The sequence below is a fragment of the Arabidopsis thaliana genome, chromosome 5 (genome assembly GCF_000001735.4).
Source record: "Arabidopsis thaliana chromosome 5, partial sequence".
Classification (NCBI taxonomy): domain Eukaryota; kingdom Viridiplantae; phylum Streptophyta; class Magnoliopsida; order Brassicales; family Brassicaceae; genus Arabidopsis; species Arabidopsis thaliana.
In genome coordinates this window covers 24,030,954-24,045,792 of record NC_003076.8, presented here as the reverse complement: position 1 = coordinate 24,045,792, position 14,839 = coordinate 24,030,954, and the positions used below count along the sequence as shown (strand labels likewise).

At 38.0% G+C, this 14,839-nt stretch overlaps 3 protein-coding genes and 1 long non-coding RNA gene across 9 annotated transcripts; 1 reads left to right on the top strand and 3 right to left on the bottom strand.

Moving 5' to 3' along the window:
• Positions 1 to 126: 126 nt before the first annotated feature.
• AT5G59670 (Leucine-rich repeat protein kinase family protein) lies at positions 127 to 4,662 on the bottom strand. 2 transcript variants are annotated; one of them, NM_001345366.1, is made up of 14 exons: positions 4,430 to 4,455; positions 4,177 to 4,303; positions 3,546 to 4,083; positions 2,775 to 3,256; positions 2,544 to 2,688; positions 2,384 to 2,455; positions 2,210 to 2,281; positions 2,076 to 2,144; positions 1,841 to 1,977; positions 1,479 to 1,708; positions 1,257 to 1,383; positions 1,105 to 1,170; positions 820 to 1,009; positions 137 to 714 (listed from the first exon to the last, which is right to left on the bottom strand). In NM_001345366.1, the coding sequence occupies exons 2-14, from the start codon at positions 4,253 to 4,255 to the stop codon at positions 315 to 317; spliced, it is 2,607 nt and encodes an 868-aa protein (NP_001318840.1). In that variant the 5' UTR covers positions 4,256 to 4,303; positions 4,430 to 4,455; the 3' UTR covers positions 137 to 314. The 2 variants fall into 2 exon arrangements, with proteins under 2 accessions (NP_200775.2, NP_001318840.1); NM_125359.4 differs by having other exon boundaries at positions 127 to 714; positions 4,177 to 4,662.
• Positions 4,663 to 5,262: 600 nt separating this feature from the next.
• Positions 5,263 to 6,651, top strand: AT5G59662. Of its 2 annotated transcripts, none has more exons than NR_143359.1 (2): positions 5,263 to 5,570; positions 5,775 to 6,555. It is a non-coding gene; the product is annotated as an other RNA (long non-coding RNA). The 2 variants fall into 2 exon arrangements; NR_143358.1 differs by having other exon boundaries at positions 5,382 to 6,443; positions 6,521 to 6,651.
• On the bottom strand, positions 5,814 to 10,143 carry AT5G59660 (Leucine-rich repeat protein kinase family protein; the record flags this gene model as incomplete). Of its 3 annotated transcripts, none has more annotated exons than NM_001345365.1 (17): positions 5,814 to 6,012; positions 6,223 to 6,612; positions 6,691 to 6,880; positions 6,974 to 7,039; positions 7,123 to 7,174; positions 7,358 to 7,587; positions 7,714 to 7,877; positions 7,976 to 8,044; positions 8,114 to 8,185; positions 8,268 to 8,339; positions 8,443 to 8,587; positions 8,693 to 8,887; positions 8,965 to 9,191; positions 9,356 to 9,479; positions 9,542 to 9,645; positions 9,731 to 9,881; positions 9,989 to 10,106. In NM_001345365.1, the coding sequence occupies 17 exons, from the start codon at positions 10,104 to 10,106 to the stop codon at positions 5,814 to 5,816; spliced, it is 2,568 nt and encodes an 855-aa protein (NP_001331675.1). The 3 variants fall into 3 exon arrangements, with proteins under 3 accessions (NP_001331675.1, NP_200774.2, NP_001331676.1); NM_125358.2 differs by having other exon boundaries at positions 7,976 to 8,035; NM_001345364.1 differs by having other exon boundaries at positions 7,976 to 8,035; positions 9,542 to 9,881; positions 9,989 to 10,143.
• Positions 10,144 to 10,393: 250 nt separating this feature from the next.
• Positions 10,394 to 14,447, bottom strand: AT5G59650 (Leucine-rich repeat protein kinase family protein; the record flags this gene model as incomplete). Of its 2 annotated transcripts, none has more annotated exons than NM_001345363.1 (13): positions 10,394 to 11,095; positions 11,197 to 11,386; positions 11,470 to 11,535; positions 11,615 to 11,741; positions 11,813 to 12,054; positions 12,146 to 12,312; positions 12,408 to 12,476; positions 12,563 to 12,634; positions 12,719 to 12,790; positions 12,877 to 13,024; positions 13,131 to 13,609; positions 13,718 to 14,255; positions 14,366 to 14,447. In NM_001345363.1, 13 exons carry the CDS (start codon positions 14,445 to 14,447, stop codon positions 10,693 to 10,695), a joined length of 2,655 nt encoding a protein of 884 aa, NP_001318839.1. The 2 variants fall into 2 exon arrangements, with proteins under 2 accessions (NP_001318839.1, NP_200773.1); NM_125357.1 differs by having other exon boundaries at positions 10,693 to 11,095; positions 12,877 to 13,071; positions 13,154 to 13,609.
• Between the last annotated feature and the right edge of the window lie 392 nt (positions 14,448 to 14,839).

Genomic DNA, 14,839 nt, shown 5'->3' with positions numbered 1-14,839 from the left:
CAATTACAGACAAAAGTAAACCACATTGAAAGAAACCAAGATTGTAGAGAAAATGATCTTTGAAATGTAGATGGTCAAAGCAAAACTACCTTTTCGTGGTACTCAAGACATATGAAGAAACCAAAAGAGCAGAGAATATTGATCTGAATATATTAATAATCAATGAACGCAGAAGGAAATTTGTCGACTTCGAGTTTATCTACAAGACGTATACACAATTACACACTTCAATCATTACTTTAACAAGTTTACAAATCTTGCTAAATGTGTAACTAGTTGAGTATTGATTCCTTATTAGTAGAAAACATTCAGAACTATCTTGCCATGGGAACCGCCGTAGTGTCCAAGCTAACGTTCATTTCTTGATATTCCAAGCTTCGATTCTTACTTATCCCTGTGTTTTCACACGCAATACACTCTTTCAGCTCGTGTATAACCTGAGACATGGATGGTCGTTTTGAGGAAGAAGGATACGCGCATGACATTGCCAGTTCCAAAGCTCTCCAGGCAGAATTAATGTTATAATCCTTGCGAAGGTTTGGATCCATAATCTCAAGAATATCACCTCGGTTCATCTGAAAGCCAACCCATTGTGTTATGTGAGAATCTCCCGAGGTTTGATTGATCACTGGTTGGTTTGTGATCATCTCCAATAACACGATCCCGAAACTGTAGACATCACTCTTCTCACCCAATCGACCTGAATGGTAACATCTGCAAGACAACAACATAATATATACTCTTTAATCATCGAAGAAGGAATAAAAAGTTTCAGAACAAGTGTTTGAGTGTGTGTATCTGGAAACTAATAATACTTACTCGGGATCAAGGTATCCAAGAGTACCAGCAATTGTTGTCGATTCCTGAGATTCGCCTTCACCTTGGAAAGATCTTGAAAGACCAAAATCAGCGAGTTTGGCCTTAAAATTCTCGTCGAGCAATATGTTGGCAGTTTTGACATCTCTATGAACCATCGGTGGTGTGCATCCAATATGCAAGTACTCCAAACCTATGCAATTGAGTACAAATATCATCAAACCTATCATCAAACTAATATGAACGGAATTGATATCTTGTCCTACAGTTTTTTAACATAGTACGAACCTAGTGCTGCTTCCAAAGCTATTCGCAGTCGAATACTCCAGTTGATGATGGAATTACCTCCTTTTCCTGTATATTAGATTGTTAGATCCATTCAGGTCTTCTGAGTTTCATGAGCAACTATTAGACGTGACATAATTAAGAAAATATATCACCTGACAAATGTTGTTTTAAGTCTCCATTGGGAAGAAACTCATAGACGAGGGCCAAGTAATCTCCTTCACAGCAATACCCAACCAGGCTCACCAAATTTGTATGGTGCACTCTCAGAAGGAGATCAACCTAAAAAAGACTACGTGTTAAGAAAATGTTGAAATCCGTAACCTTTGGAGAAACAGATCATAGTATAGTTGGGAAGATTACAGAAATATGGGCACCTCTGCTTTGAACTCCTTAGAGCCTTGAGTTGACGATTGAGAGAGAACCTTAACGGCCACCTGTTCAGAACCCTTTACAGTACCGTGATAGACCATGCCGAACCCTCCTTTACCTAAAACTCTTTGGAAGTTCTTTGTCACTTGGACGACCTCTGAATATGTGAACCTTTTGCTTTTTTTATTAGAAAATGTAACATCCACCATTGATGTCCTTGGTGGCAGGCGTAGACCTGTACATCAGAATAAGGATGTTATGATATTTCTTTTTTTAATGTGCATCTCTTCTTGTCATGCAACGGAGCAACGAACGGCATTCCCAAGATTTATAAGTTTTTCTTATTTAATGCCTCTCTTGCAAGTACCTTTTACAATCGTGGACATTTTCTTTCTGAAAACAAGAAAAAGAACCACAATGACTGTGACAAAAACAACTAATGTAACAATTGCCACAGGAAATTCCTTCTTAGGTGGTTTTATAAGCCTTGGGTTTCCTTCAAGGCTACAATAAAATAAGGGTTGTTCAGGACATCAAATGCACAGAATGGTTACAGATATTTATTGATAAAAGTTCATATAGCTATGTGGAAAGTTTCTTACTATAGTTTTAGTCTTTTCTTTCGAAGAGCTTGCGGAATTGAACCATTAAGATTGTTCCCGCTTAAGTTTCTGTTAAAAACAACTGAGTTGGAATCTGAAAAGCATTAGAAAATATATATTGAGAGAGAACTTACATGACCGACAACGATTTCATTTTGCCAAGAAACTCTGGCACCTCTCCAGTTAAGTTATTATACGACAAGTCCCTAACGTTAGCAATAGAGGATAAACACTTGAAGGTTTATCAAATTTATTCCCATCCATATAATAACAGTTTCTCGTATTCAATTAACAATGGTAAAGCTTACAGTGTTTCAAGTTGTGTAATACTTTGAATGGCAGCTGCTATGGTTCCATTTAAACGACTTGAAGACAAGTTTCTATTGAAATGCACATTCAAAGTGTTAGTGATCAAGATTACTAACAGATCTTGAAGAGTGCGTGCGTACCACTAAATTTACGACTTACAAAGAAGTGATTCTTGGTGGTTGGGAGATATTTCTGTTGGTGCAGTCTAAAGCGTCCCACCTAAGCTGCTGAGGGAAGCATGGATCGCCTTGCCAGTTGATTCTACTCAATCCATAGCTGGCTGAGATGTTTTTCATAGCAACCACTGACATAATAAAAGAATCGATGTGTTTTTGATTTATTTCGTTACTAACATAAGAAAGCATAGACCTGGAAAAGAAAGTCACGTACCGTCGCTTTCATCTGTTTCGGACCGTGGAAACTGAATAACTGTGTAGACTTCCAAAGCATTAAGTAGAGGTGGAAGAGTTGATCTTTTGGTTCTTATCAGCTGAAAATTACATGCCCATCCATTGCAACTTATCGGTGACGAGCTTTGGAAGGTCTTTATACTTAGCTTATCTGGGACTTCAGGGCCAGTCACAGATAAATTTTGTCCATTCAATAAGATGTTGAATTCTCTGGTATCATTTGCCTGCAAGTCTTGGATCTCAGCATAGTGTGCGTAAAAGTAATATTGGACATCCAATTTTTCTGAATTCCATTTAAATGTCAGTGGCGCACTAGCATCAGTAGGCGTGGCAGCATTTTTCAGCGCATCTTCCGGTGGTTGGTAGATGTTGGTATTAATCACCCCGAGAGCAGTGGAAATCTGGGTCCATTCGTCCATGAAGCGCGGAAACCATGAGCGATCATAAACATCTTTACTGTACCTAGGGGTTAAGAACAATATTGTTTTAGCAGCAGAATAGGTATCATAAAATGAAACTATGTTATTCACCATCGTGAACCGTTGTAATATTACCATACTGATCGTCTTAAAACCAAATGTATGGAAAATTTCATTGTTTTTTTCTTGTCTTCTATATTATTTAGAGTCGATGTTCCTTGAAAAGAAATCAGCCTACTTGTGTTGAAAAAGTGTAAACAGACAAATGAGAAACAAAGGCACAGAAAACATAGCAGAAAGAAGAGCCATTGTTCAGTTAAAAGTTGACTTACCGTAGCCTAGATCCAGACTTTTTAAAATATAAACGCCTGTATGTTTTCAGGGAACCAGACACAGTGGTATAGCTTCCAGTTCTCATTGGCCGTAATTCCAAAGAGGATATCAGCGGTGTAGTTTCCCCAGTCTGAACAAGACATATCTGCAACGAGTTCGATGTTGGGATGTGTAAGATCTCTTCCCCTGTACCATTCACATCTTGTAAATCTATTTTCGCCCATAAATTTGGTCCAAGATAAAGATCAAACACAGGGGCTATGTTATGACCATCGTAATTTCCATATAAAAAACTAGCAGCGATCAAATATTTACGCTCCTTGAACACACTCAGATTGTAGCAATTCCGTACTCCCTCTGGGAAATATCTCAGCGTTCTGTATGGCTTCAAGAATTTACTCTCTTGATTTGCTTGGACTCTACCAGTTTTTCCGCTCTGGATGAATGTTGCGTCCGAAGAGAACAACAGACCAGTTTGAGTCTCTGTATAAGGAGACGTCTCATTTGCGGGTAGCCCGCAATCCAAACTGATGAACCCTGTTAACAGACATTAAAACCAGTGCACTTCTTTCTTATAACCAAAATGTTTCTACACATAGATGTATATAGAACAAAGACGATATCTGATACCTTGTGGGTCTTGAGCTTGAACAATATGAATGATGGTCAAAGTTAACAGTGCCAACAAAAGCCCAAAAGAACTCTCCATCTTTTCTTAACTCCCAAGGAAAAATCAAGAAACCAACGGGTGGCTATGCTGTTGAAGATAAAACTTTAAATAAATAAGCAAACCCAAATATCATACACTAAAAGAAAGACTTAGTCAGGACTCAAGTCAATGGTGAAAATGAGTATATATGTTTTCTAGTGCAGGCAGCTTCACCAATGGAAGAAGATGAGGGTTAAGAGGACAACAATGTCCCAACATCACCGTCATGAAGTTTTTTTCTGGGAAACTAAGGAGCGGACCAAGAAGCACACATTGATATATCACAGTCCAAACAAGACTGCCCTTTTTCGTTGATTGTTTATTGTGTTTTTCTTTAAAGACTGTCCTTTCCGTAGTTTTTTTGCTCTCACTAATTTGTGAGTTCTCTTTTATCGCGTAGGTTATTAGTCTCTAATTATTTTGTTTAAGAAATCACAAACAATATTCTTTTTCTTTAGTTTTACTAGAGAAGTGTCACTTTTGATGCAACAGTAGTTTCTTAATTAATCAGACAATCAGCATGAATCTTAGTTCCAAAGAAACTATCATATCAATCGTACCAAAAGATCTTAATCCACCATGAAGTGATGATGCACGAAGACATTTTAGTGCAATCTCAAAAGAGAAACCTGTTTGGGTTTTTAAGTTTAGGCGTCTTACCAATTTCCCTGTAGTTTTGGAAAAGGGTTTTTGTTAGAAAAATGAAATCGATAATCGGTAATGCTGCTGAAGATAAACTTCAATAAATAAGCAAACCCAAATCATTCACAAAAAGAAAGACTTTTGATAAGTCAATGGTGAAAAATTGAGTAAATGTGTTTTCTAGTGCAGCTAGCCCTTCGCCAAGGGAAAGATGAGGGTTAAGAGGACGACAATGTCCCAATATCCCCGTCATGAATTTGGGAGCGGGCCAAGAAGTACGTTAAGCAATAAATTGGCACATTATAGGACAATCAATAATATAAGACGAGTCCAACAACCTAGAGTACAAGACGGTCTTTTTGGGTTTTTGTTTTCTTGAATGTCTTTTTTGTTGTTGTTTGGATGCTCTCAATTCAATAATTTGTGAGTCTCTTAAGTTTAGCTTAGGTTATTAGCCTCTGATTATTTTGTTTAAGAAGACACTATCAAAATCCAAAGAAAAACATGTTCGGATAACCACAGGGCAGCGAGTCTGAGAGAAATCTTGGTCTGAGAGATAAACATCAAATAAATAAGGGAAAAAAAAAAACATATCATTCACAAAAGAAAGACTTTTGACAAGTCAGTGGCGAAAAAGAGTAAATGTGTGTGATTCTAGTGCAGCTTCACAGAGGTAAGAAGACATCATTTTCTCTTAAATTCAGCTAAAGTTGATTAGCCTAATTATTTCCTTCAATAAGAAATCACAACCATGTTTAACAAGTTGATTTAGCACAAATGTCACAATCTTAATCACACCAGAAGATTTGAGTTCATGATGCGTAAGTAGAAATTATAGTGTAATGTCAAAGCAAACACCTGTTTGGATAATCCACAGAGCAGCGAGTCCAAGAGAAATCTAGGTTTTTCATCTATCTCAGCAGGCTTCGGCGAGTCGGCGACTGAGAATGATAATCTCCGGTGGTTTACGACGGCGAAAGATCCCGTCGAGCGAGAAAAAGAGCGCTTCTTCATCATCAGCAGTTCCCGGCGGTGAGACCTTTTCTCCAGCGATCGACGATTGATTCGCGTTAAGAAATTGCCGCCATTCACAGACGCTTGTTTGGCCCATTGGGCTTAAGCCCCACTCTTACTAGGGTTTAGGCGTCTTCACCATTTTTTTTTTCTTTTTATAACGAAAAAGTGTTTTTTTTTTGTTGTTGTTGGAGAATGTCACAAAAGCAAAACCATGGAGAAGAAATCACATTTTATTATAGATGTTTTACAAATTGATATGTTGATTCAATATTGGTACAACAAGTAGACAACTACTCAAAAGTCAAAACTATCTTGCTCCAGGAACCACCGAAGTATCCAAGCTAATATTCATTTCTTGATATTCCATGCCTCGAGTCTTGCTCATCCTCGAGTTTTCACACACAAGACACTCTTTTAGCTCGTTGATTACCTGAGACATGGTTGGTCGTTTCGAGGAAGAAGGGTCTGCGCATGACATTGCCAGCTCAAGTGCTCTCCACGCAGAATTAGAGTCATAAACCCCGCCAAGGTTTGGATCCATGATCTCAATAATATCACCTCGGTTAAGCTTAGAGCCAACCCATTCTGTTATGTGGTACTTTTCAGAGATCACGGGCTGGTTTGTGATCATCTCCAATAACACGATCCCATAACTGTAGACATCACTCTTCGCAGCTAACCGACTTGTAGGGTAATATCTGCAAGACAAGAACAGGGTATATACTCTTTAACCATTGAAGAATGAATAGGAAGTTTCAAAACAAAGAGATACTTACTCGGGATCAAGGTATCCAGGAGTACCAGCAACGAATGTCGAATCATAGGACTCACCTCTAACTTGGAAAGATCTTGAGAGACCAAAATCAGCGAGTTTGGCCTTGAAATTCTCATCTAGCAATATGTTGGCAGTTTTGACATCTCTATGAACCATTGGCGGTATGCATCCAATATGTAAGTACTCCAATCCTGCAATGGAGCCAGCTATATCAAATGATTTACCGCAAACCTGAAAATGAGTCGATATACATCTTATTCTACGGTATTTAAGTTAGTACAAACCTAGTGCTGCGTTCAAGGCTATTTGTAGACGAATACTCCAGTTGATGATGGATTTACCTCCTTTTCCTGTATATTAGATCTTTTAGACCCATTCAAGGCTATTTCTGAGTTTCATGACCAAATGCGATGAGATTACTAGAACAATATACCTGACAAATGTTGTTTTAGGTCTCCATTGGGAAGAAACTCATAGATAAGGGCCTAATTATCTCCTTCATAGCAATACCCAGTGAGGCTCACCAAATTTGTATGGTGAACTCTCAGAAGAAGATCAACCTAAAGAAAGACTCATATTAAAATAATGTTGAAATCTGTAACTGTAACCTTTAGTTATGCTAGACACAGAACATAGTTTAGTTGGGAAGATTGCAGAAATATGGATACCTCTGCTTTGAATTGTTTATACCCTTGAGTTGACGATTGAGAGAGTACTTTAACGGCCACCTGATCAGAACCCTTTACAGTACCATGATACACCATGCCGAACCCTCCTTTACCTAAGACTCTTTGGAAGTTGTTTGTCATTTTGATGACCTCTAAATATGTGAACCTTTTGCTTTTCTTATTAGCAAATGTAACATCTACAGTTGATGTGCTCGGTGGCAGGTGTTGACCTATACATCAGAAAAAGGATATTATCATATCGATTTTTCTTTGTATCTCTTCTTTTAATGCAATGGAACAATGACATTTACAAGATTTGATAAAGTTTTCTTATTTGATGTCTCTCTTGCAAGTACCTTGTACAATAGTTGACTTTCTCTTTCTGAGTATAAGAAAAAGAATCAATACAGCAACGACAATGGCAGCAGAAGCAACTGATGCAACAATTGCCACATGAATTTTCTTCTTAGGTGGTTTCCTACATGAATCAGAGAGACAGAGCCTTGGGTTTCCTTCAACACTACAAGAAGCCAAGGATTTATCATGACATCAAATGCACAATAGGGTTGTGGATAAACAACTGAGAAATTTTCAAAAACTATGTAGAAAGTTTCTTACAATAGTTCTAGTCTCTTCTTTTGAAGAGTTTGAGGTATTGAACCACTAAGATTGTTCCCACTTAAATTTCTGTTAAAAACGAAAATGATCTTAGGTGGAATCTGAAAAACATTAAGAAGTATGTTGAGAGAAACTTACATGAAGGACAACGATTTCATGTTGCCTAGAAACTCCGGCACCCCTCCAGTCAAGTTGTTATTCGACAAGTCCCTAATGTTAGAAAGAGAGAATTTATATGATATTATATATAGAACAATTTCTTGCTTTCAATCGACAAAGGAGTCATACTTACAGTTTTTCTAGTTGCGTAAGGTTTTGAATGGCAGCAGCTATGTTTCCAGTTAAACCACTTGAAGACAAGTTTCTGGTAAAGTTTTCAAAACCACATTCAAAGTTGTAGTTAAAGATCATGACTACTAACAGATCTTGAAGAGTTAGTGTCCGTGTCTACTGATTTTACGACTTACAAAGAAGTAATTCTTGGTGGTGTGGAGATATCCGTATTGCTGCAATTTAAACCATCCCAGATAAAATGTTGAGGGACACATGGATCGCCTTGCCAGTTGATTCTACTCGATTCGTACATGGCTTCAATCTTTTTTATAGCAATCACTGACATAAAAAGTTTCGATGATGTTAGAAAGTAATACATGAAAAATGCATACATGAGTACCATGCTTATGTTTTGTTTCCTAGATCACTAACCATAAGACATACCGTCAATTTCATTTGTTTCGGATTGCGGGAACTGGATGACTGCATAGATTTCCAAAGCGTTAAGTAGAGGTGGAAGAGTTGATCGGTTGGTTCTTGTTAGCTGCAAACTACATTTCCCTTCTTGGCAAGTTTTTGGGGTCACACTTTGGACACTAGTTATGTCAAGTTTCTTAGGAATGATAGGGTCAGAAAAAACTTCTCCGTTAAATAGGATGTTGAATTCTCTGGTATCATTTGCCTGCAAGTCTTGGATCTCAGCAAAGTGTGCGTACAAGTAATATTGGTCCCTGGGACTTCCTGACTGGGACTTCCTGAAGGCCATTCAATCGTCAATGGTGCACTGGCATTAGTCGGTGTGGCAGCATTTCTTAGCGCATCTTTCGGTGGAGCATAATTGTTGGAATTGTTCACTTCAAGAGCGGTATAAATCTGGGTCCATCCCGTCCGAAAACTGGCTCCATATGATACCCATGTGCGATCATATACATCTTTCATGTAGCTGGGGGTGGGAAACAATGTTGTTTTAGTAGTAAAACAAAAAAAAATGATCATATTGATTGCCTTAAAACCTTATGTATGACCTTTTCTAAGTGTCAATGAAAACAACCCTTGTATTGAAACAGAGCAGAAAGAACAAACAATGATCAGTTGAAGTTAACTTACCGTAGATCAGATCCTGACTTGCTAAGATATGTTCGTGATAAAAGATTCAAGGAACCAGACTTAGTGATATAAGAACCATTTCCCATAATTCCAAAGCCGATATTAGCGGTATAGTTTCCCCAGTCTTAACAAGACAAATCTGCAAAGAGTTTGATGTTGGGATGTGTAAGATCTCTTCCGCTGTACCATTAACTTCTGTTTGCAAATCCACCGTGGCCCATAGATTAGGTCCAAGATACAGATCAAACTTTGGCTTAAGGTCAAAACCATCATAATTTCCATATACAAACCTAGCCACAATCAAATGTGTCCTGCCCTTCTCAACGTTTAGATTGTAGCAGTTCCTTATTCCATCTGGAAAATATCTCAGCGTACGGCTTAGCGTATCCCTGAGGATTTTCTCGGATTCGACCGTTTTTTCCACTACGTATGAACTTTTCATCCGAAGAGAACCGCAGTCCAGTGAAACTCTCTTCATAAGGAGACAGTTCATTCGCAGGGAGTCCGCAATCCAAACTGATGAATCCTGTTGGCAGACATTTATAAAGATTATTCTTTAAAACAATGCACTTCTGAGAACCAAAAAGTTTGTAAAAGAATGTGTTTAAAAGGGAAAAAAAAGGTTTCTGATACCTTGTTGGTCTTGAGCTCGAACAATATGAATGATGGAGACTAGCAGGAACAAAAGGCCAAGAGAATTCTTCATATAATCATCTTCTCTAACCTTCCAAGGAAAAATCAAGAAAACCATTTGGCTAGGAAGAAAATGTAAAAGCCGAAAGAAAGACTTTGCCAAGCCAAAAGAAATGAGTAAATGCATTTTCTATTCAACAAAATGAATAAGAAAAAGAGGACAGCAAAGTCCCAACATCACTATCATGAACTCAATCATGGAAGATATGGAGCAGACCCAGAAGCACGTTAAGCAATAAACTATCACATCAATTATATTTGACATAGCCTTAAGTGAATGGTGAGCCTAATAATTTCAGAGTACAGATAAATGTATGTTGAGAAATCACAATCCATAATCTGTTTCTTTAATTTTATATACTATTTGACAGTTTTAAATCAATACTCTTCCAACCATTTTACAAATATTTAACCAAAATCATTTGTTTGTTAATGATGGAACCACAAAGAGGTATACTCTTTTACGGTCAATGATTATTAGCATCCAAGCCACACATACAAAGAATGAAAACATCACTAAGCACACATAAAATAATGAAAACATCACCAAGTAACAGGGTATATGATCTTGGCATGTGGATGATCAAAGCAAACATGACCAATAGCCCAACTAATTAGCATGGTTGTGTTACCTGCAGCACATACTACCTTGCCCTCGGAAACAACTCTGTGTCAAAGCTCATGCTCACTTTAAGAGAATTCTGAGAGTCCATATTCATATTTTCCCTCAAGTTTTCAGAAACAAGACATTCTTTCAGTTCATTAGCAACTTGGGACATGTTTGGTCGGTTCACAGAAGAAGGATTCGCACACGACATTGCCAGTTCAAGAACTCTCCATACAGAACGAGATTCGTAATCCCCGTTCAGGTTTGGATCCATGATCTTAGTAATATCTCCTCGGGTAAGCTCAAATCCAACCCATTGTGATATGTGAGACTTTGAACGGGACTGGTCAATCACAGGTTGGTTTGTGATAATCTCCAATAACACAATTCCGAAGCTGTACACATCGCTCTTCTCACCCAGTCGAGTTGTCTGGTAATATCTGCACGGCAAAAGTACATGGTTATACTCTCTAACCAATATATAAAGTGCAAAATGACAACTCACTTTCAGCACATTGTAATGGTAACTAACGACACTTACTCAGGATCAAGGTATCCAGGAGTACCAGCAACCACAGTTGAAATATGTGTTTCACCTCCAATAGGGAAAGATCTCGAAAGGCCGAAATCGGCAAGCTTGGCCTTTAACTGTTCGTCCAGCAATATGTTTGTCGTTTTTATATCTCTATGTACAATTGGTGGTGTGCATCCAGAATGTAGATATTCCAATCCTATTCAAAGGAATGATTATTTGTTAGTCCACCAGAAGGAAAGTCATTTTAAGCTGCCAATATTGGCTAATAAGCTTACGAACCTAGTGCAGCCTCCAGAGCTATTCGTAGACGATTACCCCAGTTGATAAAGGACCCACCGCTTTTTCCTGAATACTTGATTCTTTAGATCCTTGGGAACGTTGAAACATATATACACTTTCGAATCATGAAGAAATTCAAGTTTACCAGATAGATGTTGTCTTAAGTCTCCCTTGGGCAAAAACTCATAGATGAGAGCCAAGTGATCTCTTTCATCGCAATATCCAACAAGACTCACCAAATTTGTATGGTGAACTCGTAGAAGAAGATCAACCTAATCATTCATGGGAAATAAAAGTAAGAGAAAGCGTTAGATGGTCATATTTTTAAGAAGATTATGCATACCTCTGCCTTAAAATGCTTATATCCTTGACTTGATGATTGAGAGAGAACTTTAACAGCCACCTGTTCAGAACCATTTATAGTACCATGACAAACAACACCGAATCCTCCTTCCCCTACAACTCTTTGAAAATTATTCGTCATTTTGATAACCTCTGAATAAGTAAACCTTCTCTTTTTCGTCTCGATTGATGGTTCAGGTGAATTATCATGAACCATTGGCATACTCAGTGGAGGTTGTAGAGCTATAGATAAGAAAGAAAAAAAGTAGGGTATGTAAGAATTCATCGATTTGTTGCAGTTTCTTGATTTGATGAGAGATCTCCTGCAAATTACCTCCCACAGTAGATGACTTTTTCTTACTGAGAACAAAAATAATAACCAACACAGCAACAATTATGGCCACAGAAGCAACTGATGCAACAATCACCACCGGGAATTTCTTCTTCGAGTTTTTTTCTGTGCAGGAACCAGAGAGACAAAGCCTTGGGTTGCCTTGAACTCTGCAAGAAAAAGAGTGTTGTTAAAAACATCAAATCACAAAAGGGCTGTGGAAAATAACTGTGGAATATTAAAAAGTACGTGGGAAGTTTCTTACAGTAATTCTAGTCCCTCTCTTCGAAGACCTTGAGGAAGGGGACCACTAAGATTGTTGCCGCTTAAGTTTCTATTAAAGAAGAGCAATCTTCATGCATACAGACACATGAACCAAAGGAGAACTGAAAGTAAACGAAAATATGCTGAGCAACTTACATGATCACCAACGATTTCATCTGGGCTAGAAATTCCGGCACCACTCCAGTTAGTGTGTTATTTGACAAGTCCCTAAAAGTTTATTTCCAAAATAAAGTAGAGCTCATTAGGTTTTCCTCCATCAACAAAACCAATATTAACTATGGCCATACTTACAGTTTTTCTAAATGTGTAAGGTTTTGAATTGCGGCCGCAATGATTCCAGTTAAACCGCTCGAAGACAAATTTCTGGTGATTCCAAAGCATGATAGTTAACTTATTTTGAAGATAAGTGTCAAAGTGTGCATGTTCATATCTTGGATCTTACGACTTACAAGGATAATACTCTTGGAGGTTTAGAAACATCTGTGTTGTTGCTACAGTTCAAACCATCCCACGCATACTTTTGAGGGACGCAAGGATCTCCTTGCCACCTGATTCTACTCAATTTATAGGCAGCTTCGATATTTTTAACAGCAACCACTGATGTAGAGCTCAAGGATGTGAGAATTAGCAGGTGAAGTTGATTTCTCTAGTTAAAAAAAAAAAACAGACTGTATCTGCATAACAATGAAGATAAGTAACATACCATCATTTTCATTTGTTTCCGACCGTGGAAATTGGATAACTGTGTAGATTTCAAGAGCGTTAAGTAGAGAAGGAAGAGTTGACCTCGAGGTTTTTATTAGCTGGTAAATGCAATTTTCTCCTTTGCATGTCACTGGAGAAAGATTATGGATAGTAGTCACCCCTAACTTTGGAGGGATGAAACCTTCTTCAACAACAGCTCCATCCCATAATATGTCAAATTCTCTGGTATCATTGGTCTGTAAATCTTGTATCTCAGAGAAGTGGCTGTACAAGTAATATTGGTCACCAGGATTGTCTGGTGGCCAACTGATTGTCAATGGCGCGCTGGCATTAGAAGGCGTGGCAGCCGCTGCAAGAGCCTTTTTTGGTGGTTCATAATTGTTATCATTGGTCACTTCGAGAGTGGTGAAAATTTGGGTCCAATCATCCACCATAAAGTAATTATGCCATCTGCGATCATAAATATCATCCGGGTACCTATGTGGAACAAAGGTTGTATTATCCTTGAATAAGTATAGGAATGTTAAAAATAAAGAGTATAGGAATATAGAATCCATCACTGTTAACCAAAAAAAAAACACTTACCGAAGAAAGCCATCTGTCTTGTTGAGATATATCCGAACGAAAAGATTCAAAGAACCATCTGTGAGATAAGAATTATTTCCTAATGGCCGTAATTCCAAGGCTGAGATCAAGGGTGTAGTTGTCCCTGTCTTAACAAGACAAACGTTCAAAGAGTTTGATGTTGGAGTGTGAAGGATCTCCTCCATTGTACCATTCACAAACTTTTGCAAATCTATAGTTGCCCACAGATTAGGTCCTAGATGCAGTTCAAATATCGGGTTAGAGTTACGACCATCGTAATTCCCATAAATGAACCTAGCCCTGATCAAATATTTCCTGTTCTTGTCAACACTCAAACTATAGCAGTTCCTTCTCTCCTCTGGAAAATACCTCAGCCTCGTGTACGGCTTAAGGTAGTCATTCTCCATACTCGCCTGGATTTTACCACTTTCACCAGTCTGGATGAATTCAGCATCAGACGAGAACCGTAGTCCGGTTACTGACTCAGTATAAGAAGACGGTTCAGTCATGGGTAACCCGCAATCCAAACTGATAAACTCTGTTAAGAGAGTGAAAAATCAAAAGCATCTCAGATACAAACATAACTAAGACTCGAATCAGTAAGAAGTAGTAGTGTAATATACATATAAACCATTAAGATTTAGGTACCTTGTTGATCCTGAGCTTGAACACAACCAATAATGGCAAAAGCTCCTAATAGCAGCAGCAAAAGCCAACAAGGACTATCCATAATTGCTTTTAGATATCAAAACCTTACCAATGCCAGAGTTTGAGAGAAACACAGCGTATAAATAGATAAACCCAAGAAACAGTCCAAGCCTCTGGCAACATGGCAAGATGTCCTGAGTCAGTGAAACGAATGAGTAAATGTGTTTTCTATTGCAACTTTACAATTACAAATTTGATTTGTCCCAAGAATGTCAGAATATATGCAACTTGTATTTAGAAAAAATAATATGCAACTTCTGTGTTTTTAAGAGAATATGTCAATAGAGGGTTTTACAGTCACCACTCTTTTAACGCATTAAAAAATGTTCACACAGAGAGAAAGCAAGAGATTTGACTTTCTAGTGGTCAGTGACTTTGATTGAATCATATCGGATAATTTATCACTAATTAATA

Excerpts from the sequence above, each read along its gene's own strand:
- AT5G59670 (NM_125359.4), bottom strand. The coding sequence starts at position 4,255 with ATGGAGAGTTCTTTTGGGCTTTTGTTGGCACTGTTAACTTTGACCATC. Across the intron at positions 1,978-2,075 it reads AAGAAAAGACTAAAACTATA|CCTTGAAGGAAACCCAAGGC; the intron begins GTAAGAAACTTT and ends ATTTTATTGTAG. Across the intron at positions 1,709-1,840 it reads AATGTCCACGATTGTAAAAG|GTCTACGCCTGCCACCAAGG; the intron begins GTACTTGCAAGA and ends TCTGATGTACAG.